Source organism: Triticum urartu, chromosome 3A, assembly GCF_056163025.1.
Source record: "Triticum urartu cultivar PI428250 chromosome 3A, HENAU_Tu73, whole genome shotgun sequence".
Classification (NCBI taxonomy): domain Eukaryota; kingdom Viridiplantae; phylum Streptophyta; class Magnoliopsida; order Poales; family Poaceae; genus Triticum; species Triticum urartu.
The window spans coordinates 497,940,379-497,962,638 of record NC_141875.1 but is presented as its reverse complement, the minus strand read 5'-3'; the positions used below and the strand labels follow the sequence as shown (position 1 = coordinate 497,962,638).

General features: G+C 41.7%; 3 protein-coding genes across 8 annotated transcripts; all 3 read left to right on the top strand.

The window, feature by feature from the left end:
- The first annotated feature begins 770 nt into the window (after positions 1-770).
- LOC125548562 (nuclear pore complex protein NUP35) lies at positions 771-2,937 on the top strand. The gene is made up of 3 exons (XM_048712132.2): positions 771-1,311; positions 1,401-1,512; positions 2,241-2,937. Exons 1-3 carry the CDS (start codon positions 806-808, stop codon positions 2,568-2,570), a joined length of 948 nt encoding a protein of 315 aa, XP_048568089.2. The 5' UTR covers positions 771-805; the 3' UTR covers positions 2,571-2,937.
- Positions 2,938-5,285: 2,348 nt separating this feature from the next.
- Positions 5,286-13,755, top strand: LOC125544630 (nuclear pore complex Nup85-like protein). Its single transcript, XM_048708374.2, has 18 exons — positions 5,286-5,827; positions 6,233-6,335; positions 6,480-6,590; positions 6,699-6,782; positions 6,982-7,053; positions 7,132-7,188; positions 7,985-8,104; positions 9,684-9,884; positions 10,566-10,676; positions 10,763-10,800; positions 10,898-11,054; positions 11,942-12,043; positions 12,123-12,179; positions 12,363-12,509; positions 12,649-12,719; positions 12,808-12,895; positions 13,054-13,110; positions 13,267-13,755. The coding sequence occupies exons 1-18, from the start codon at positions 5,406-5,408 to the stop codon at positions 13,462-13,464; spliced, it is 2,196 nt and encodes a 731-aa protein (XP_048564331.2). The 5' UTR covers positions 5,286-5,405; the 3' UTR covers positions 13,465-13,755.
- A 380-nt stretch (positions 13,756-14,135) lies between these two features.
- On the top strand, positions 14,136-22,053 carry LOC125544629 (dolichyl-diphosphooligosaccharide--protein glycosyltransferase subunit STT3A). Of its 6 annotated transcripts, none has more exons than XM_087547462.1 (23): positions 14,136-14,419; positions 14,505-14,567; positions 14,964-15,019; positions 15,105-15,176; positions 15,278-15,383; positions 15,472-15,522; positions 16,507-16,602; positions 16,698-16,952; positions 17,039-17,125; positions 17,388-17,491; positions 17,645-17,740; positions 18,824-18,944; positions 19,029-19,109; positions 19,189-19,317; positions 19,413-19,661; positions 19,738-19,881; positions 19,958-20,144; positions 20,238-20,335; positions 20,507-20,586; positions 20,667-20,754; positions 20,882-20,974; positions 21,085-21,158; positions 21,742-22,053. In XM_087547462.1, exons 1-22 carry the CDS (start codon positions 14,282-14,284, stop codon positions 21,139-21,141), a joined length of 2,451 nt encoding a protein of 816 aa, XP_087403588.1. In that variant the 5' UTR covers positions 14,136-14,281; the 3' UTR covers positions 21,142-21,158; positions 21,742-22,053. The 6 variants fall into 6 exon arrangements, with proteins under 6 accessions (XP_087403588.1, XP_087403587.1, XP_048564326.2 ...); XM_048708369.2 differs by lacking the exon at positions 21,742-22,053 and having other exon boundaries at positions 14,138-14,419; positions 16,698-16,757; positions 16,839-16,952; positions 21,085-21,484; XM_087547461.1 differs by lacking the exon at positions 21,742-22,053 and having other exon boundaries at positions 21,085-21,484.
- Positions 22,054-22,260: the final 207 nt, after the last annotated feature.

Below are 22,260 nucleotides of genomic sequence, written 5' to 3'. Positions count from 1 at the left end.
TTTTTTAAAAATTCAATGAACTTTTTTCGTGAACTTTCTAATTTGTAAAATCGATGAACTTTTTATAAAATCCAATTAACTTTTTTCAACTTTGATGAACTTTTTTCAAATTCGGTGAACTTTTATTCGATGAACGTTTTTGAATTTTGATGAACTTTTTTGAATTTCAATGAACATTTTTGAATTTCAATGAACTTTTTTGAATTGTGGTGAACTTTTTTTCAAGTCCGATGAGCTCCTTCAAACTTCATGAACTATTTTTTCAAATTCGATGAACTATTTTTAAACTCGATGAACTTTTTCAAATTCGATGACATTTTTTCCTATTCGGTGAACTGTTTTTAAATTTTTCACTGTTCTGAATCAATGAACTTTTTACAAATTTCTGTACCTTTCTGAATTCAAGAACCGGAGGCCATTTTTTTCCTGAAGCAACAAAACAATAAAGAAAAAAAAACGAGCTGAGTTGATCGAGCGAACGAACAGAAGCTAAAAGGAAACGAAGCGAGGGAGCGATCTTATTATGGGCCGGCCCATGAAGGCGCCTGCGTGGGCGCCGCTTGCTCCAAGTGGCGCTTAAGGCGCTGTCGAGGAGGTCTCGTAAACATGCCGATGGGCCGTCCTATTTCCTTGTTGTGCCGTGACACGGCACGTGTGTATTAGGCCTGCCCCGTTTAGGCCAGGCCCTGCCGGCCCATCTGGCCAGGTCTGAACCGGAGAATATTCAATTACGGACCCCTCAAATCAAAACCCAAACATAAAACCCTGTCTCGTCGCGCTCTGACCGACCGTCATACCGCCTACCATGGCCTCCCCCTCGCCGTCCCCGCCCCGCCGCACACCCACCACCGGCGGGAGGCAGTCCCCCTTCTTCCGCGACCTCGCCCGTGCCATCCCTTCCCACCGGACCTCCGGGTCCCTCGACCCCTCATCCACGCCGCCGCCGCCGCCGCCCCTTTTCACCCTCGACGACCGCCTATACGCACAGGACTTCTCCCCTGATCGATCCGCCTCCAACCTCCTCCCCGTCGCTCCATCCCCATCCCCACCCACGCGCGCTTCCTCCGCCAGCCGCCCGCCCTCATGGGACCGGTCCCGCGGCATCCCCCCCGGTCCGTGCTCGCTGGGTGACTGGCTCGTGGAGCCGGCCCGTAAAGAGGTCCTCGCGCTGCCCCCGCCATCGCCGCCTCCTACTCGTGCGGCGAACGAGGAGGTGCGATCGCCGGTGATCCCGTTGCCTGCGCCGCCCAGGACGGCTCCATCAGCGAGCGTCACGGGGGCCGACGGGGAGGAGTGGGTCACCGTGTTCGGGTAAGTGGAGGGTGTGTGACGCTTCACGAGATGGACTAAACAGCCATGAAAGTTTGATAGTGGTATGTAATTTTTCGCTTCGTTTGCAGATTCACCGCGAGGGAGACCAACCTTGTTCTGCGAGAGTTTGGGAAGTGCGGAGTGATACTGAGACACTGCTCTGGCCCAAGAGATGGTAATTGGCTTCACATATTGTATCAGGTAGCCCCTTTTCACTGGCTCTCTGCTACTGTCGCGAGCTGCCTGTCTTTGTTCATAACTCATAAGTCAACCTTTCGTAACTGCATCGACCATAAAAGGTTATGGTTAATTGATTCAAAGGCTAATCATCTTTCTAGCCTTTATTTTTCGTCTTAAGATGCTCTGGGCATGCTTGGTTTGATGCCAAAACACCGGCTAGCCAATTTTTGGTAGCAGACCAATCATGCCCCAATATTGCAGTGTCCTATCAATTTCAGTTAGTACAATATGGTTTTTGGTCTACTTAGTCACATCTTTAGACATGAATGTAGTACTAAACTTACGAGAGTCAGGCTGTTTTACTTGGATCACTAAGCATGTATCATAATCATGATACAATATCTTATAGTCTTTCCTTTCCTTTCTGAAAAGCAGCGGTTTATTTCTAGACGGAAAAAAATCATAAAACAGCAGCAAATAGTTATAATAAGTTCAAAAAGCTCTTCCCTCGCTGAGAGTTTTGTACCATTGGCGTTATTTAGAAAATTAAATGAATACATTCCTAGACTTTTCTGTATATCTTTCTCTTCATTCTCTGCGGTTACTTTGGAACATTTACTTGATTAGGAACCAATGCAGCCATACTTCTATGTAGATTTTCTTGTGGCTGTTCTGTTTTTTTCTAGTACCTACAGAACATCTTAACATTTTTCTCGCTGTCGACTAATATATTGTTTTTGCTCGTGAAGCACCAATACGATGCTCGAAGGGCCCTTGAAAAGAATGGAATCCAGCTGTTTAGTGGCGTTGCAATTGGGGTTAAAATTACTGATCCAGCGCAGCTGCAAATGGATGAGAAGATGAGTGAGAGCAATTATAAAGGTTTCATGGTTTCCTTGCCTTCGAAATCATCTATCCAGAATGCAGGGGCATCAAGCAATTTAGGAGATCTCCCACGTCCCTATGACCCAAAAGCTGGCAGAAATATTAACAGAGACATGGGTTGTTCAACAGGAAGTGTTGCCATGCCAGCAAAATCAGTATTGGTGAAAACTATGGACTTGATTTTTGGCATTTGATATGCAGTGCTGGAGATTTTACAATCTTTTTCCTCCCTTGCTCATCACTTCTGTGGAGTAATTTTTTATCACTGCATGTGCTGATCTGCGAGTTCCTTATTTCTAGTGTCCGAAGATGTTGTTTTTCACTGCAGATGGAGTAGTTCTTTTCCCCAGCATCTGCGCATATCCATTCATGGGTTTTGTTGTGTAGCATTTACAATGTGAAATGTTTGCGCTGGCTATGTAAATGTTGGATTGGCTATGTAATACCTTTCTAAAGTGGCGAAGTGTAAAAGGGTCTTGATTATACATGGTGTTCTACTCAGACCAGAAATGATGGCCAGTCATTTTTTATTGCTTCATGCTGTTTTATTCGTTCTCCTGAACAAGATAGCAAAGTTAGCACTTGCTTTTGGTTCATGCAGTTATTCTGTGTCATCACATTACTACTCAGTCCAAAATTCCAATTTATGTACATGTCCTTGGACCAGTTTGCGCTGTCCAAATTTCTGTGTTTTCTACAACATTATATGTTGTCCAAATTTAAACTACCTGTTCTAGATTTCATGAATTTGTAATCCGGAAATGAGAAATTCTTTACACATGTCAAATATAGCAGTGCACGCTTTTTATGCAGCTACTTATTTTATAGTAGTATGATCAATGGTGATATCATAAATTCATGGTTCCTTGGTATGAATAATCATTTTGGTACGCATATATTTATGAATATGTAAACAATTTCTTTGGTAGCTCTCACAATTAATAGGTGGCGTGGATAATCAAATGTCATGGGACCTTATGTCAGTAAATGTTGCTCGTAATATGTCACATGTACTATTGAAAAGTGTACATAAATACCTCACCAATCTCATGTCTTGTCCTCTGGCTCCTTGGCGTCATCTGGGAGCGTCGAAGCTTATGTTCCAAGGACCTGGCCAGACCTGGGGTTGTCGTCCAACTCTCTTCATTGCCTGCTTCTCCGGAGTGGCGATTTGTTTTTCAGATTGTTATCATCGGCATCTTCCAACTCTGACTAGCGACCTCTCGGCTGTTGCGTCAACAATGTTTTTCTGGCTTCGATATCGGAGATCCATAGAAGGCGTCGAGCCTTGCTCACGATGCGCCGCCGGAGAGTGCATGAGGAAGACAACGCCAATTTTCTCAAAAACCGGTGTGTAATTTGTTTTTTTTTGTAAGGATGGCCTTGTAGGGTTGATTGACTTCAATATATGGCCTTTTGCCGTTTTGATCTTTTATATTAATAAAGCATACATATTTCTGTCAACACATAGGCTACCGAGAATACTCAATGGAGGCGTTACCTCCCTAAAAACCCTAGCAACCAAGCACTCCCCATGTGCATCGCTGATCTCCCCTTGGGGGGGGGGGGTGCGGATCTGGTGGTAGTAGTAGTTTGGGACTCTTCCCCGTAGTTAGGGTCACAGAGTCACTGACATTTTCCATCATGGCTGCAGCGGTGGCAGCGCTATATGTATTGGTCGAGACGACGAGGGGGTGGTAATGTCAATAATGTCCTATGTACCTACTTCGATGAATCTGTTTGGGTTCGATCAACATTGGTTTCCGGCGGATCTCTTTGGACTCCATCTGGATTTGGACGTCACTCGTGGTTGTTGGTTGTTTGCAGGTGCGACTTTTTCGAATTACCTTTTTCTTCGCTAGCGACGGTTGCTGCTCTGGTGTGCTGGCTGTTTGTGGCCTTAGCACGATGACTTCTTGACTGTCAACTACAACAATGTTTGCCCACTTCAATGAGGCAGGGCTTTCACTTTGCTTTTGTAGTCATCGCTATGTGATCCATGGACCTGGTTGCAATCTTTTTTACTTTTGTGGATGTGTGTATTTGCTGTCATATGATAAATTAGATTTCACGAAAAAAGAGAGAAAAGACCATTAACGGTCAGATTTCAATTTTGTTGGAAAGCATGTGCGAAGGAGCATTTCGGAGTAAGCGTCCCCTACCATATAAGGCCTCCATTGGTTTGGAGGAATTTCATAAAAAATTTATAGGATAGAATTTTTGTAGGAATTTTGCCTTTAGAGGCCTTTGGTTCGTAGGAATGTATTCCTATCTCTATATAAGATTGGTTCCAATCCATTCCATTTCAAAGGAAAATAAACATTAAATGAAAACAATGAAAAAATTCTTATGATGTAAACTAAATGACATCTATTTTTTCTATTCCTATTAATAGAATTTGAGATACAAGTCATCTTATTCTCATAAGTTTCCTATTTATATGATAATTCTATCCTATAAACGAAAAGAGGCCTAAGCGTAATTTAAGGTCTACGTATCTATGCGGTCAATGCGGCAGGAAACATAGTTTTTGTTGTTATTGATAACGACAGCAGATGAGAGTTTGTTCAGATGGCATATCCGGGGACATGTTGCTCCGGTCTGATTCTTTTAACGGTAATGGTTTTGCTTCAAGCAAACTATTTTGGAGGTATGTAAAGCTGCTGATTAGCGATGGAGCCGCGTCGAGCTCGGGTGAAGAGGTGATATGTCTTTTTTTAGTGGAAAGGATAGGTGCTGATTTTTTCATAGGATTATCCTGTCTTTTCAGTCCTGTAATGTTGATGTTTAGTGACTTGTAAGTAAATCTTTATTTTATTAATGAGACATGTATTACTATGAAAAAAAAAGACGGGAGCTTGTTTTTTTTCTTGACTGGGGCAGGAGACGGAGCTTTGGTTGTGCGTTACGACTTTCCCCGAGCGTCCGAGCCTTCGACTTCGAGCTCCTAAAACCTTTTCCTCCCCACGCCGCCCCAAATCCTCCCCGCCGTGCCCCTCCCCCAAAACCCTAGCTCCTCCTCGCCGACGATGCCGGGCATGCCGGCCGACAGCGGGAGCGCCATAGTCCCATTCTCGGGGGAGCCAAAGCACGCGGCGTCGGCACCGCCCGTGCGTCCCATCCGCCACGGCGTGCCGCCGCCCATCTCCCGCGTCTACATCTCCTGGTCAAGCGGCAACCTCCTGCAGGTCGCCTGCCTCCGACCTCCGAGTCCGGAGGAAGGCGCCGGCCGCGGCGGGGAGGAGGTTGGTGGGAGGGTGGTGGAAGTGAACCTCGGCGTCGGCGCTGGCAATGGCAGCACGGAGGTCGAGGAGGAGGTCGATGAGGCGGAGATGCGGCGGATCGAGTACGGTTCGGTACCGGCCTTCGCGCTGCTGCAGAGCAGGAAGAACGCCCTCGCAGAAGCTGCTGCTATGCAGCACATGCACTCAGTCTCAGAGCACGCAGAATGGTGAGCATTTTGGTTTACATGTGTTCGCTGCTTAATGCATTTTGGTTTTGATTAGGGATTGATTTGAGTACCAATTGTAACAGTGAGCTCTATTTCACATTTCTTACGGTTCAGAGGTCCAAATTGCGCGAGTTTGTTTCACAACTTATGCTTATATAGGAAATGGGCATTACATGTCTATTCAAAATCTTTAACTTTCGCAACCTATGTTACAATTGTAATGACTTTGGCAGCTATCCATGTGCTATAGAAGCCATAGTTGTACCTCTCAGACGTCCATTCTGAATTCTGATGCATATATTCATCATGCCTGCAAAAATAGACCTTACTGGGCAGTCGTATCACAGGAAGAACCTTACCAGTTACTGTAAAATCTGCTCTTGTTCTTATTGATTTTTTTATTAGGTGGCAATATGTGCTCGAATACAGCAAAACCATCGGTAATCTTCTTGGCAACCAAGATTCTCTTCCTGCTCTCATGATTGAAGATCCGAGGGCAATTCTTAAGGTGACCGTCTATATGTGTTACAAATTTACAATGCTTTCTTATCATTTAAGTTCACTTATATTTTTATTGTTTCCAGTAAGGAGTAACTGCTATAATTTAATTTTTGTTTCCAGTAAGGAGTAACTGCTATAATTTAATTTACAGGTTAGAGAGAAGCCTACTAGTTTAAAGGCTGCCTGGGAATTGTTAGAAATATTCTATGTTGACAAAGAGTTACACAGCTGGCTTCTGGAGCGACTCGTTGATTGGTTAGCCGTAATGCTCTTTCTGTCAACAATTGCCTTGTTATATCTTATTAAGTCCTATTTACTGTCAGAATGCCTGGGCTTATATCTCTCTTATTATTCCTCTTGGTATTATTAGGATTATGACAGCCTCTTGACCAAGACGGATGGCACGGTGTACTGCAAGCTCAACAATTTCCAGAAAAAGCTAATCAACCTGCAGGTTGATTCTTCTATTCTTTATGATAGCATATAGGGGCCAGTCTGGTATACAAACTTTAATAACTGACCGCACTGTTGAGTTGATGCTCTGTTGTATTTTATCTATTTACTTCTGTTATTAATATGTATTACTTCCATGGTCCAACCCTTGTACCTTAATATTGGTGAGAGTGAACTTATAATAAGAGGTATTTTTGTAGATTGTTGAAAATGATGATGATTACTGGAATGGATTATCGGCAGCACTGTCAGTTGGATGGCTTGATGTCGTGGTATGTCTATATGTTTTGCACGTTTTTCATAGGTTTATACTCTTGTGTGTAGCTTACCATCTGAAGTTTTTCTTGCAGGTGAATATGCTACGTTTTCATGGATCATACCAATTGGATCAGATGGACAACCGTGAGGTACTTAGGTTGTTGCTACTTTCAGGCCATTCATGATTTCTTTGTCACTTTGTCAGTGATGTTGATCTTGCAAATAAAATATGATTCTGGTTTGAATTAAGGGCCTAGATCATCGATAATTATATTGCCCTATTTGCCTTATCCTTTTACCAAATTAGAATTTAAAACTACCCAGATTTTCAAATGCAGAATTGCAATGAAAAATGCACACTCAGTTTGTCCCTTTTTTCTGTGAAGTTCATGTGGTTCAGCTATTGCAGCAAGTGCAGTTATGTTATATTGTTGGCCGTATACATTTAAAAGTTTAATCCTATTTAAAATATTGAACAGTAGCCTAGAAATAGTACACTCCCACCACCTTCCTGTCGATACAGCTATGAAGAGAACAATTAGGTGGCAATGATGAATGGATCCATTCTAATGCATAATTTTGTTAACATGATTGTGGGAAGAGAGTGGCCTGTAATACAAGGACTCGTAATTTCTCTGGTCTGTTTTGGGATTTGACTTACCTTCATATTTTGCTTGAATAATTTTGTTTCACCAATAAGATACAACAAAAAAGTTACTCTGCTATATTTTCCTGATTCATTCTTTGATTTTGATATCACTTGTGCTAATTTACTTGCGGTTATCACTTGGACATTGTATTTTATTTATACTTTTGCAAGTTATTTCTATATGGGGCATGTATTTCCTTGTAGCTTTGCCCATATAATATGAAATTGTCTGCTGTCAGTATGTTTTATGTACAACTAAACCTAACAGAAACGGCTTTCGTCCTTTGGTCCATCAGACAGAAAACGGGTTGGTTGAGGCTGTTGCAGTTCTTGTCTCAACCATGCCGCGCATGAGACCGGATTTACCAAAGAGTAAATTAGGCCAGTGCTGTAAAACAAGACCTGATTTCATCAAGGTATGCTTTATAAATGTTGCCATCTTTTTGAGCACTTTACCATTTCTTCTGTACCCCCTATGAAAGTTGGATAGATCTAAGCCACTAATGACATGATCATTTCCCCCTTATCCTTGCGAAATCATAACAATGTTAATTATCCTGTTTTCACCCTCATTGCTGCTGCACAGTACAAGCTATGCCTTGCATGACCACCATGATGACCAGTTACTGCTGCTCATGAGAGTGCCTCCGTACCACAATGTTATAGTTATACTTCTGCCTCCTCATGTTCAATTTGCACATGATGGCGCTGCTTGTACTGTTAGGTAGCACCATCGCTACTTGCCATGCTGCCAAACTTATTTTGCATTTTTTTATTCTACTGTTTGCAAATGATTGCTGGTGCTTTTGGCTCCCTCTTCATACTTGCTGCTGCTTCCTTGGGCTGGAACCTGCTTTGTGCCCACTGTTGAAATATGAGTGCATTACCACCTTTCCTCAATATCTAAATGTCTGGCGAACTGTTTTGTGCATGAAAGTTTGTAGTATCAGATATAAAAGCAAGCTGGCGAGCACTGAATATAAAAAATTCCAGCCCATGTCGAGTCCATGTCATAGGCCCAAGGGAGCCTATATGTGGGGGTTGAGTATTAAGTATGAGTATATATTCCTCACTGTTTGTCACTACCTTTAAGTTTTGGGAGAACTTATTGCTGCTCGAAACTCATTATCCACCGAGGTTCAAGGAGAATTATTTGGGGACAACTCTATAAATGGTCTAAAAAACACAAATACTTGCTGGGGGTGGCGTGTCCGTATCGGATACCGTATCGCACATGGATTTGTCCCCGATACATATCAAGGGAGTATCAGCTGATTAAGCATTAAAAGTAACGAATTTTAATCTCGATACCTCACAGGTATGTTTCCGATACGGCCCAGCCCAATAACTAGCGTATGTCTGAACCCTACCTGTAGCGAAACCCATCCCTGATCCCTCTCTCTCCCAGATCCAAAATGCCACAACCTAACAAGTAACAACCAGAACAACTATCCAAAACACACTACCATAGCTCGGACAGTCCCGAAAACAAAACACAAGGGACAACGAACGCAGCTGTCTCTCATAGCCCTGTCTTCAAAATGCTATCTTGCATCCATCCTCTGAAGCTGAATAATGAGGCTCTGGATCTTATCTTGCATGCCCCACACCTCTCCCGTCGTCCTTCTGGCGAAAGACAACGCCCTGCATGGAGGCGATGCGGATTGGTCAGGGTACATCTTTTAGTGTGGCACATATGCTCTGTTATTGGAATTTCGTGCATGCTTTTGGTACCCTGAACTTTAATGGTAATATGACACATGGTTCAAATCAAAGTGAAACATGTGATTCCTTGGTAATACTTCTAATTGAAACGGTTTTACCTTGTTACTCATCTGTGAAACTGGGTAGTGTACTGGTTGGGCTTGGTGAAATTGTTATGTCAATCTTCCATAGTCATTCTTTCTGCCTTCATAAGCTTTAAACTTATGTGTTAAAAAAAGTTGTCCCAGTTGAAGTTCACGGAAAGATTTGATGAGCTACTTGTATTTGCAGGCATGGGAAAAATGGCGAGGTCAAGTAAGTAAACTGGAGTGCAGTGCATTTTGGATTCAGTGCAGTCACCAAAAAACTCGTGATGGTTTGAAGAATCTGCTTCACATCATGATGGGAAACATAAAGGACCTCACTGCTGCTACTTCCCATTGGCTGGAGCTATTCGCTTCTCATTTTCTTTACATAAGGCCATTTACAGTGGTTCGTCTCATATCCATGCACTTGCTCTTGTATTGTCAGTTCCAATGCTTTGTGGTTCATTTGCTTGAGTAACTCTCAGTTTTCCTAAATACTTCTGTGACATTCCTTGATTCCCAATTCTTGCGTAAAGATGTGCCAGATGCCCTTATTTCCCTATTACCTAAGGTTTTGCGTGCAGTTTCCTCCCATGGTCTTCAGTTTCATGATTGCTATTAGAGCAACCCCTTGTCGACAAGATCATTTTACAATTGAATGTTTGCTCTAATCTGTTGCATGACCCCAGGACCCATTGTATGAATGCCACCACCCCCTCTAAACAATGACCAGCTATCATGGTTACTTAGAGCTCTCACTGTCACAGTTCTACTGGCTAGGGCCTAGGGCACAACAACTGCATCTAGCCAACATGGGCTCAAGTCCTCATCTTCTTTGGAATGAAAAGCTGGGGAATGTGGTCACACCTCTTGGTCTCATTCTTTTATTATGACAATTGATTTTGAATTGTCTTTGTGCAATAATTTGTGCTTTTAAGATGGCTAAATATTTACCCTGACTGAATTTCCTGAAACCTCTTATCACTCGTATGATGCAACAGTTAGCTTTTAATTTAATATATACATGTGAACAGTTCATCAAGGAGTCTTTGTGCAACAGTTTAGCCTTTTCTCTCCATTATTTTAGGGCTTTGAAGGGATGCATCACTTAGCACAGAAATGCATACAGCTTAAGCCGTCTTTCGACGCTAATGGATTAACAGGCCTCCTGAACGGCATCCTTTCAGAAAATCCAGAGGTTGGCATGCAACATTATCCTGGCAGACTCCATATAACCCTTGTCTTTCCTTTCTTGGTGATGTAACATTTCTTTGTCATGGTTAGGTTGTCTTGGCGGAATGCACAAAAAAATTTGGGCCTTGGTAAATGGACAATCTGTTACTCGGAGTATTTGATTTTCTACCTACTGTCAACATTGAAACACTGTGGCCTAATAGATTTTGCCATCTGTGACCACAGGATGGTTACACACTGTATGGAACTGTTGGCAGCTGATAATGACTATGCAGATATTATGTTGCATGAAGAACGACCTAACTTTGGTGGCATAAGCATAGAAGAACTACACCGGCTAGTCTACGCTCAAGTTTTGTGTTCTCATTCTTTAACTTGGCAGGTGAGTTTTATGTACTCAATGCACTACCAAATGACTAGAGCAGCTTCTGTTCTGTTCTGTGGTTTTAAATATTGAGAAAAGTCCATTTTGAACCTTGAACTATTGTGCTTGGTGTGACTTGAACCCCAAACTTTTGAACTGTCTATTAAATCCTGAACTTTCTAAAACCATTGAAATCAAACCCTAGAACGATTTTGAAAAATGGTTTTGTGTTAGTCTTCTAAAAAAGTATGAAAACAATTCATGGATGTCATAAGAAAATCATAAAAATACTATCTATGTGATGTGCAAGATGCGAGAGAAATTCATTTATCTTATCCAGTGAGTATCCCCACTGTACCCCTATTTTTTTTGAAGTCAGAAAAAGAGAATAATCGGGGATACGTGTAGCCGAGTGTATCCCTGTGTCGCCTGCTTACTGCATGGATTTACAGCTGACCCAGTCGTATTGGTGCTTTCTAGTTTTCACATTTTTTGAAAACAGCAAAATGTAAAACTATTATCTAAAACCAGGGTAGGGTTTGTTGAAGTGTATATGTGGATTGCCTAGCCCTTTCCATCAGTTCGGACTTTTGGTTGCGTTGTCTAGTGCATGAAGCTTAACAGGGTTGAAGTTAAATGGCGTTTAATATGGACAGTTTCATAGTTCAGGGCTTTATCGGACTTTCAGCCATGGTTCAGGGTTTACAATAGACTTTTCTTGAATAATATTCTGATGTATGTGGGTCTGAATGTTCTAGTGCATGCATGCGTATTGTGTAGTTTGCTACCATCCGTTGTCCACTTTGTTGTATCAGACCTATAGAACCTATGTTGTCTATATATGCTAGGCGAATGTCTTATTTTGATGTTGTTGGTAATGGCCATCTTGCATGTTTGGTACTCAGATCGCACCGACTTATCTGTCCTCGTGTCTAAACCAAGGCCTAGGGCTGCTGGAGATTCTACTTCTCAAGCAACCCATACAAGATAACCGTCTAGTGCTGAAGGTATGTTTATTCAACTTGATATTTAGTTGTGGTGTTTCTGTATTTTTGTTTGTCACCTAAAACTTGTTTCTGTGAGCAGACTTTGGAACTTTGTCGTTTGTATGAACTGGAGAATGTTGGTACAAATATCATGAAGGTAAAATGTGGTTGGTAATACACGCATAACTTTATTTTTAAGATAAACACAATTTTTCATGATCATCTTGGGTTTTAAAATGCCTTATTCTTCAACTAAATATTCGAACTTAACTTTGAATTCTGTATTTAACTGGCTCAACGCTCAAGATGTCCTATCTAATAACTTTTTTTTTTGTTTTAGATTGCAGGCATTTACCATTGGAAGCATGGTAGAAAAGGAACCGGGGTTTATTGGTTTCAGCAAGCTCATGATAAAGTACGACTTGATAGAATTGCTCAACAATTGTTTGAACGCATTGGGAAGTCAGTCGCAGATGATAATTTTAAGGTGTCAAATTCTCCCCTTGTTCCTCCCCTACAGTTAGTTTAGTCTTCAGTATTAACCAAGTAAAATGGATCAAAATATGCAGACAATTTAGCAGCTATATTATTCATGATAGTATCTAATAGTGATTTTGCTTGGTCAGCAATGGGAAGGGTTGCTCGAGTTACTAGGTTCAGACATTGGTAGTGCAGGTGGTCTTGAGTTCCTTCACAGGTATTTATTTCTTTTTGATTTTTTCATCAAATTATTGTTTCTTTTCTCTCCACAAGTGTGACATCAGCTTAAATATGCTTTTGCAAAGGTACCGGGATTTCAAGAGATCCCTTCAACAGGCACTAGAAGGAAGGACTGGCGAGGCTGCTCGGCAGACCGTGGAGTTTCTTATACAGGTAAAAAATTTCCCGCAGTTCAATGCTTCAATTCAAGACCACTGGCAGAAGACGTGCAAAAGAGCATGCACCTTGTAGGAATAGTTATCTTGTGTCCAGGTTTTAGATCTATGGCATTAGTTTTTTTTCCTTATAGACATGTAATTTTTCTTTTGCAGCTAATGAGAAATCCTTCTACACCACAACGTTTCTGGCTGCCCCTTCTACATGACTCGGTAAGCTCCTGCTGGTTTTGATTACTATAGCACCAAGAATCTTCATTCAGCGAAATAGCTTAGCTAAATCATATTTCTTCATCTTATCTCAATCCGAATTAACATTTAAGAAGTTTGAAGTTTTGATTCCATTTTCTGTCGCCACCTTTTCTACAGGTGAAACTACTCAACTGCAAACCCCGCCCTTTACTGAATGTTGCCGAGACGACCTTGTTGCTCAATAAACTACAAGAACTGTCCATGGCCAAGCTGCGTCCTGACTTCTGCAGTAATCACCTACCAAGCCATGCACTGAGCTCTGTCAGATTGGCTTTGGGATCAAATCTTGCCCGTGCCATTCTTGAAGAAGCTTGAACTCTGGTTGTATCTGGTGGTGTGTCAGCTCCAGTTTGGTGGAGTTACTCCGCAGTTGCATTATCAGGCTCCCTATTTTGTTGTTGAGGAAGTTTGAATTCGTTCGCTCTGGTTCAGCGGCTCTGCCATAGATGTATCATATATTGTTTTTAGCTTTGGTGATCTCATCTGTCTGTTGTTTTTTATACGAATCGATGCTTGTAACTGTGTTCCTGGGTAAAAAACAAGCATGTTGTTGCATAAAATCTAGTGTGCTTATTTCTAAAATGCAGTGGACCTGTGGAAAAGAAAGTACTCCGTCCGTTCCATAATTTTTGTAGTGGTTCTAGTTCAAAGGAGTATTTCTGCTCAAAAAAATAAAAATCTGAACGACTTGGCCCATTGTCACTGGGAGAATGTTCCTTCCTCCATAAATGTTTTTATTATTGGATAGAGCAAATCTTCTAAATTTGACCCTTGTGCACAAGGATGTCCACGTTGACTGGTTGTCAGGTGTGATTGTGAATACCATTTTTGTTTGTGTAGACAGAAGTTTCACTGGACTGAGGGCAAGACATTAGCCGCTTTTTGGTGAGCTTTAGCAACTCGTAGCCAGCCAGCATATAATCGGATGGGCGTTTTCTTTTCTTTCTAAATAAATATAATAATGATCACCAGTGAATTCGATCTGGAAACTTCGTAGAGCCAAATCGCCAAACAAGCTCAGTACTCCACTGCTACGGTACGCAGCGGCTTGACTGCAGGGCACCAAGACAGCAGCTACACCAACAGCCTTCCTTGGTCTGCTCCCCCAACTCCACCGCTCTGCTGAGCCGCCATGGCGGAGCTGGAGGCCGGGTCCATCTGCATGGCGGCCGGCGGCGGCGGCCGACTCCGGAACGCCCTGAGCGGCGTGCTGTGTGCTTTCACCCTCCTCCTCATCGGCGTCCTCGCCTTCTCCATCCGCCTCTTCTCCGTAAGATCCACGCCAACGTTCTCTAGATCCTATGGCCAACTCTTTGGCCGCCTCACATGTCCCTGGTGGTGGTGGTGTGCCGCAGGTGATCAAGTACGAGAGCGTGATCCACGAGTTCGATCCCTACTTCAACTACCGCGTCACTCAGGTCAGTTTCGGCGGCGTCGCATTGTTGCCCACTGTCCGTTGCTCAGGTGCGTGTGGAGTGTAGCAGCACTGTGAAACTGAGCTCAAGGCGTAGCAGGACGCGTTGCTGTGTTTGTTCGGAGCGTCATCGCATTCGAATTTTGGGAACTACGGTTGTAGGAAGCTTCGTTTACTTTCACGTGCTAGTACATGGTAGTGGTATTAAGCGGTGAGAAAATTGGGACGAATATAGGTTTTTTTCCCCCAATGTAAGGGCAAGCATCCTGGCCTCTGCATATGATTGGGGACTTGGGATGTGTTCTTTTGTGTAATTTGCTGCTTACATTTTCCTACAACTCTTGGTGTTCCAAAAGGACTATATCTTTTATTCGCTATATGTTTCCCTGCCTTGTCTCAGTTTTTGTCAAAGAGTGGAATCTACGAGTTTTGGAACTGGTTTGACGACCGAACATGGTATGGTTGCCACTTGCCAGGACACATGAATCATTCAGCGTGCGTTATGAATGTTCATCGTCTCATACTGTTATCTGTATATTAGGTACCCCCTCGGACGTGTTATTGGTGGCACTGTCTATCCTGGCTTGACACTGACGGCCGGCACGATATGGTGGTATGTAAAATGTTTCATTCCATAATCCGTAGCATAGAGCAATGCGTTGTTGGATAGCTTTGAAAAACTGCGATCGCGCCTCGAGTGTTTGGTTGGTACAGGTTGCTCAACTCCCTCAACATCCCATTGTCGGTGGAGACTGTCTGCGTGTTCACCGCTCCAATTTTTTCGGCAAATGCTTCCTGGGCAACCTATCTGTTGACAAAGGTTGTTTTCCTGATATAAGAATCACATGTGCTTACACTAGTTCTACAACCACAGAAGTTCTGTAGTAACTATGTACTTTACCTTCCAGGAAGCGAAGGGTCATGGGGCTGGTTTAATGGCAGCAACTATCTTAGCGATGGTATTCTCTGTTTCTTTTATCTTTTCTTTATGGAGGGACTGCTCAGTTTGGCCATGAGAAAATTAAGTTTTTTTTATATGCCTACCTGATTTATATTTCTCATTTTATACCTTGCTGCTTACACTTGTGTATTGGTACTTTGCTGTGAGTTCCAATGGACAAATGTAGGCTAGGTCTGTTCGTCCATTCGTTTGTGGGTAAATTAGAGAATGGGGATACTTTGATGCGATATTTCTGTTAGCTTTGTAAAAATTGCTTCCATATTTCCAACTGTATGAGCAAAAGCTTTTGTAAATTTGTGTCTTCATTCTTCCTAGCGGAATAACTTTTTCACATCCCAATCCTCATTCGTTAGGTTATTCTCAACTATCTCTTTTCTGGAATAGTTGTCAAATCACTTCTCAGCCGATCAATGTTTAGGAGTTGAATTTGGCATTTCCAAACAAAGGAGTCATATTTTGGTCCTCTGGTTCGAGCTCCGGTTGATTTTACGTCCTAATCATTTCAAGTGAGCTTATTTGGTTCTTCGACTTCACTATTTATCCGAAAAACCTTCTGTAACCGACAAGGTTCATTTCTTACATGTCAAAAACAGGAAAATTCAGAGATTTTACAACTGTTTAATCACAAGAATCAGTATCTAAAAACTGAGAGCTGAATGATCGAAGCAGCTTCATTAAAAAAGTTGAGGTCCAAGAATGGCCTGGCCTGGGAAAATATGAAAAATAGGGACTGGAACACAAAGCTGAGAACCAAAATATTTCTGAATTATGAAAGTTGAAATTTCCTGTGAATAAAAATCCTAATGATCATTGAGCCATGGGGTAAGGCTGTGTTTTTCTCATTTATTTGGGATCTGCGACCATGAGACATCATCTTTCCTTTTTTTATAAATATGCCTACCTACTGCTACTATATCCTTATACACTATCTTGTAAATAGCACTTGATCGAGAAACTACTTATCATTCCTCCTAATACGCAGGTCCCCTCATACATCTCAAGATCTGTTGCAGGCAGCTACGATAACGAAGCTGTAGCAATATTTGCTTTAATATTCACATTTTATCTATATGTAAAGGTTAGGTTCTCAAAGCGTCCTTAGAATTTTAGGCCTTGTTCATTTTAACCTTCTCTTTGTGCCTTCAAGAAGATAACATAATGATGACTATGCAGACACTAAACACGGGGTCACTCTTTTATGCAACACTTAATGCTCTCTCTTACTTTTACATGGTAAGTTTCTATTCGAAGATGTTTAGAATAGCTACAAGTTTCAGAAAATTCTTCACATTATACTGCATTTCCGCTTTTCAGGTCTGTTCCTGGGGAGGCTACACATTCATCATCAACCTTATCCCAATGCATGTTCTCCTGTGTATTGTAACTGGTCGTTATTCTTCACGACTTTATGTTGCTTATGCTCCCCTTGTAAGTCGATAAGTCTAATGGCTTACCAATTGGTTATGCACAAAAGAACAGCACAGATTCTCATTATCATGATTAGCACCATGCAGGTTGTACTGGGAACACTTCTGGCAGCATTGGTACCTGTGGTTGGTTTTAATGCAGTATTGACATCAGAGCACTTTGCATCATTTCTGGTACACCAATTGATTATCTACCTACGCATGTCTGATTTCACCCAATTTTTGTCTGATTTCACCCTTAAATTGTCTGATTTCACCCAATTTTTGTATATCTGTTAAAAAATTGCTACTCCCTCCAATCCATATTACTTGTCGCTCAAATGGATGTATTTAGCACTGAAATACGTCTAGATACATCCGTTTGAGTGACAAGTAATATGGATCGGAGGGAGTAATTGCTTTCTCTTTATTTCTGAAAATGATGATTGAATTCCAGGTGTTTATAATCCTCCATGTGGTTGCTCTTGTGTATTACATCAAAGGACTTTTAACTCCTCGGCTGTTCAAAGTGGCCATGACATTTGTACTAACGGTTGGCTTGTAAGTTTCTGATGTCAAAACCAGTTAATGTGCGTTAAAAGACGTGTTACACTTGATACTGGTTCATAATATTGACAGACCAAACATTTGTTTCTCATAAGTCAAAACAAAGTAGATGTTCTGTACACATTCTAATATCAAGGATTCCTGCAGAGCCCTTTGTTTCGCTGTAGTAGCGATACTTGCTGCATTGGTCGCATCTAGCCCAACAAAAGGTTGGAGTGGGCGCAGTTTGAGTCTACTTGACCCGTAAGTTCTCATAAAGTATTTGTTTGGCGCAAGACTTGTTCTTGTTTTTGTTTCACTGATAACAAAGCCTTCACTCTGGTTAACAATAAACATGACAATTTTAATTGGAACCACCTTTCCTCTGGATTTGGAGTTTCTAAAGAGATATGCTATCTTCTAGGTTTCCGCATTAGTACAAAAGAATTGTGATTTCTATTAGAGTGAATTCCAGTTTTTACTTCATACTCTGACGTTTTTGACAGAAATTACCCCATTTAACAGTTTTTCATCCGGATTACCCCATTTAGTAAAAGTTTTGCCCCCATTTAAAAAAATTACGAGTTTTTATCCCATTTAGTGATCTATCAGGTGAGCCCTGGTCATCAGGCACACATGGCGTGCCACATTGCATTTTTTTTCTGGCATCTTTTCCCGTGCCTGAACCGGTCAAATGGCTAGAATACAGTTTTTTCTCACGGTCGGCAGATGTACGTACGTACCACTTTGCCTTGATAAATTACTTCTTCATGTCACTCAGCTCCTTGTTCATTGTTTCCACCTCATTCTTCTTCACGGCATTTGCTTCTGGAGCACTGCTATATGTACGACAGGCCTTATCCGATATCTGTATGATGATTTGGATCTGACCTTGCAGCATTTGGGCAAAGGAAATAAAGACCATTGGATTTAGCATCGTGCTCATATCGTACAAGCAATTATCATATGTGCAGTAGTTCCGTTGCTTCTGGGTGTTGCATGTACTAGGCATAATTCCATTGATGCTTTGTATGGCAAAAGAACCACTGGAGAAGCTATCCACAACCTAAAATACTTTAAATGGGGTAAAACTGGCAAAACTTTTGTCGCATGGGGTAATTCGAATGAAAAGCTATTAAATGGGGGTGGGTAATTAGCGTAAAAATATCAAAGTAGGGGGTAAAAAATGGAATCCACTCTTTCTATTACCCACGATGTACTGATAACTTGAAATTTATTCTGTATACAGGATGGACATAATTCTGGTTCCTGTTTATGATGAATTCTTCTTCTGTTTTCTATATAAGTTGATGCCTTGAATTCCTTCGCTTTGTTCCATTCTGACAGAACATATGCAAGCAAGTACATCCCTATCATTGCTAGCGTGAGCGAACATCAACCACCTACCTGGCCTTCTTACTTTATGGCTATCAATGTGCTAGCCTTCTTAGTTCCTGCTGGGATCATAGTAAGCATTCATGTTTTGTTGGAAAATGGATTTTACTTCGTGTTTAGCATGGTTTTAATTAATTTATTGCAACACAACCTGCAGTCATGCTTCTTACCTTTATCTGATGCAAGCTCATTTTTGGTCTTGTACTTGGTAACTTCAGTATATTTCTCTGGGGTAATGGTAAGTCATCACTGCTAAGACATTTACAGTACCGTATTGCTTTATTTATCAGTTGATAGTGATGTTAGTGCAATGTTAGGTACGACTGATGCTTGTTCTTGCCCCTGCTGTGTGCATTTTGTCCGGGATTGCTCTGTCAGAAGCTTTTAACGTCCTCACACGATCAATGAAATTTCAGCGCCCAATATCAGATGATACCCTTCCTACTGTATGATCATTTCATTAGTACTATTTTTCTATTTTTCTTATCCAGATTTAGTTTCTACAAAAGGTTTACTGATGTACTCTCCTGTCAAATTTAAGGCAGGAGATAGTACCCCAGGGAGTTCCAGTACAGCCACTATCACAACTTCCACGAAAAATGCGAACATAAAAAAAGAAAAAATGGGGACTATTTCAAAGGAAAGATCATCAAAGAAGAGTCGGAAGGAAACAGAATTGGTGGGAAGTTCTCCTGTTAGGCCCGAAAAGGAGGAGAAGCTTTGTGTACTGCCTTCTGAAGCATCTGCCATGGGTATACTGTTCCTGATCATGCTTTGTGGACTTTATGTGGTAAGGTATCTGTTCTCACTGGAAGCAGCATTCTCATTAAAAGCGACGCTATTACTTAACGATGCCATTTTTGCAGATCCATTGTGTATGGGCAGCTGCAGAAGCATACTCTGCACCCTCAATTGTGCTGACATCACGTTCACGCGACGGGTTGCATGTTTATGACGATTTCCGTGAATCTTATGCATGGCTGCGCCATAACACAGAAGTAGACGATAAGGTATGCCTTCGAATGGACCTACTCTGATCACTTGAATTGCATCATTCTGATAGAAAGATGGCAATGATTGCTGTAGGTTGCGTCATGGTGGGACTATGGTTATCAGACAACTGCAATGGCCAACAGGACTGTGATTGTAGACAATAATACCTGGAATAACACGCACATAGCGACAGTTGGGACAGCAATGTCATCCCCAGAAAAAGGAGCATGGGAGATCTTCAATTCCTTAGATGTCAAATATGTGCTTGTGGTCTTTGGAGGTTGATGTGTTTTGGACTTGCAGAAATAACAATATTCTAAACAAAGTGCTTCCTGAATCCCGACCCCATAAAACCTGACGATTTTATTTTCAGGTCTTATTGGCTACCCAAGTGATGATATTAATAAGTTCCTCTGGATGGTTCGAATCGGAGGTGGTGAATTCCCTCACATCAAGGAACAGGATTACCTTGTGAGTGGTGAACTTGTGTTCTGCAACTATCGTGCATATCATTCGGTAGTGTCGTGGTAGAAAACTAAAAATATCAGTTTGCATTCTAGTATAACATGTGGAAGAAAAGCACCATCAACTATGTGAAATTTCAGACTTCTTCTGAGTTATTATGCTATATTATTTCTATAGAGGGATGGCAACTACCGTGTTGATGCTCAGGGCACTCCAACGATGCTGAATTGCCTCATGTACAAGCTTTCTTATTACAGGTATGTCAGTGCAAGGAAGTTACCATGCTGATGTATCACAATCATGGATTTTCTTGACATTTGTTCTCCTTTGCATCTAGATTCGCTGAGACTGATGGCAAGGGATTTGACAGAGCGAGAAGATATGAAATAGGAAGGAAGCATTTTAAACTGACCCATTTTGAGGAGGTACAGTGCTACTACTCTTCCCTCCAATCATTTAGAAACCAGAACCCCCCCCCCCCCCCCCCCCCCCCCTCACAGCTTTGCTTGACTGCACCTGCAACGTGTTCATGTACCATATTGCTTAATGCAGGTTTTTACAACCCAGCACTGGATGGTTAGGATTTACAAACTGAAACCACAAAAGAACAGGGTCCGAGGAAAGTTGAAACTGAAATTGAAATCTGTAAGTCAGACAACACTACAGCTTGCCTACAATCATGTATACGTCATTAATTGACGCAGCTTTAGTACAAGTTTGATCTTTAGCATCTTTTCCTTTCTTCTTGACTGCAGAGTTCGAAAACAAGTTTAATGCGCAAAGGGGCTGGAAAGAAGAACCCATGGCGATAGTCGAATAGAGAACACAAGTAAAGAACACAAACTCACTATTTGGCTTGCCCAAAGTTCCCGAACTCGGGAAAATTACACGCTGATGAGAAGAACTTGGTTAGAGATATCCACATTTTTGTATACTTTGCCGTGCGTCACATTTTTTTCCTCTTACACCTCCAGTATGGTTCTGTGGTGCAAAGAGAGGAAAGCGTTATCCCAGATGCAGGAGATTCCATTTCCCATGTAGCAACTGAGTGAGAACCGTGTTAACATTGAAAATTTTGAATTATGTCAACGAGTGAACTACTGACAAGTGGCACAACTTGCTATGTGCTGTATACAAGGTTGCACCTTGCTGTCACCGTCACCACTTCTCCCCGAGCAAGTGCCTATGATACCTTGAAATGGTATGATTGACACTGTTAGAAAAAGTACTGTTGGCACTCAGTTTTTTTAACTTGTATAAGAGTTACAGTCAACAGCCTGATCATCGTCATCAAACTGAGGCATGCTCTTCTTCGGGATTAACTTCTCGCAGCTTATACAGTTCATCTCTCGGCTTATTTTAGATAATCATTCGTATCTGACATTTTCAATTCTTCAAACTTTTACCTGCAGTTATATTTGAAGCGGTGAGGTCTAAAAATATACACTTTTGGAAAGAGTTGTTCTGTATGCAGCATCCTAAGCCTGAGAAAGCTGGAAGCCTGGAAGAGTTTGAATTAGTTTTGGTTGGGGTGCGCCAGGCCAGGGCAATAGTGCAAGAAAGAATTCCTTATTTAACACTATTTTAAATTCTGTTTCCCTATTTAACACTGGAAAAATGTTTCTTCTCTATCTAACACCAACTTTAAATTTTGTTCCCAATGTAACACTTTCGTCCATTTTTTGACCTAACGGTGTTAAATGGAATGTGAAAGGACAAGTTTACCCTTGGTTCTGGCTGCAAAAACTCCTCGAAGCAGGGTGGTGGGGATGGCTCAAAATAGCGTACGTGGTTTGTGTCCCATTTGTACACATTCAATCACCAAGTTGTAGTTGTACGTACGTGGTTCGTGTCCTAGGCTGCTGCTATATATACATATACTTTGTAAGACCGTGGATTGAAGCAATAAAGTAAAATCACCACTCAGGATA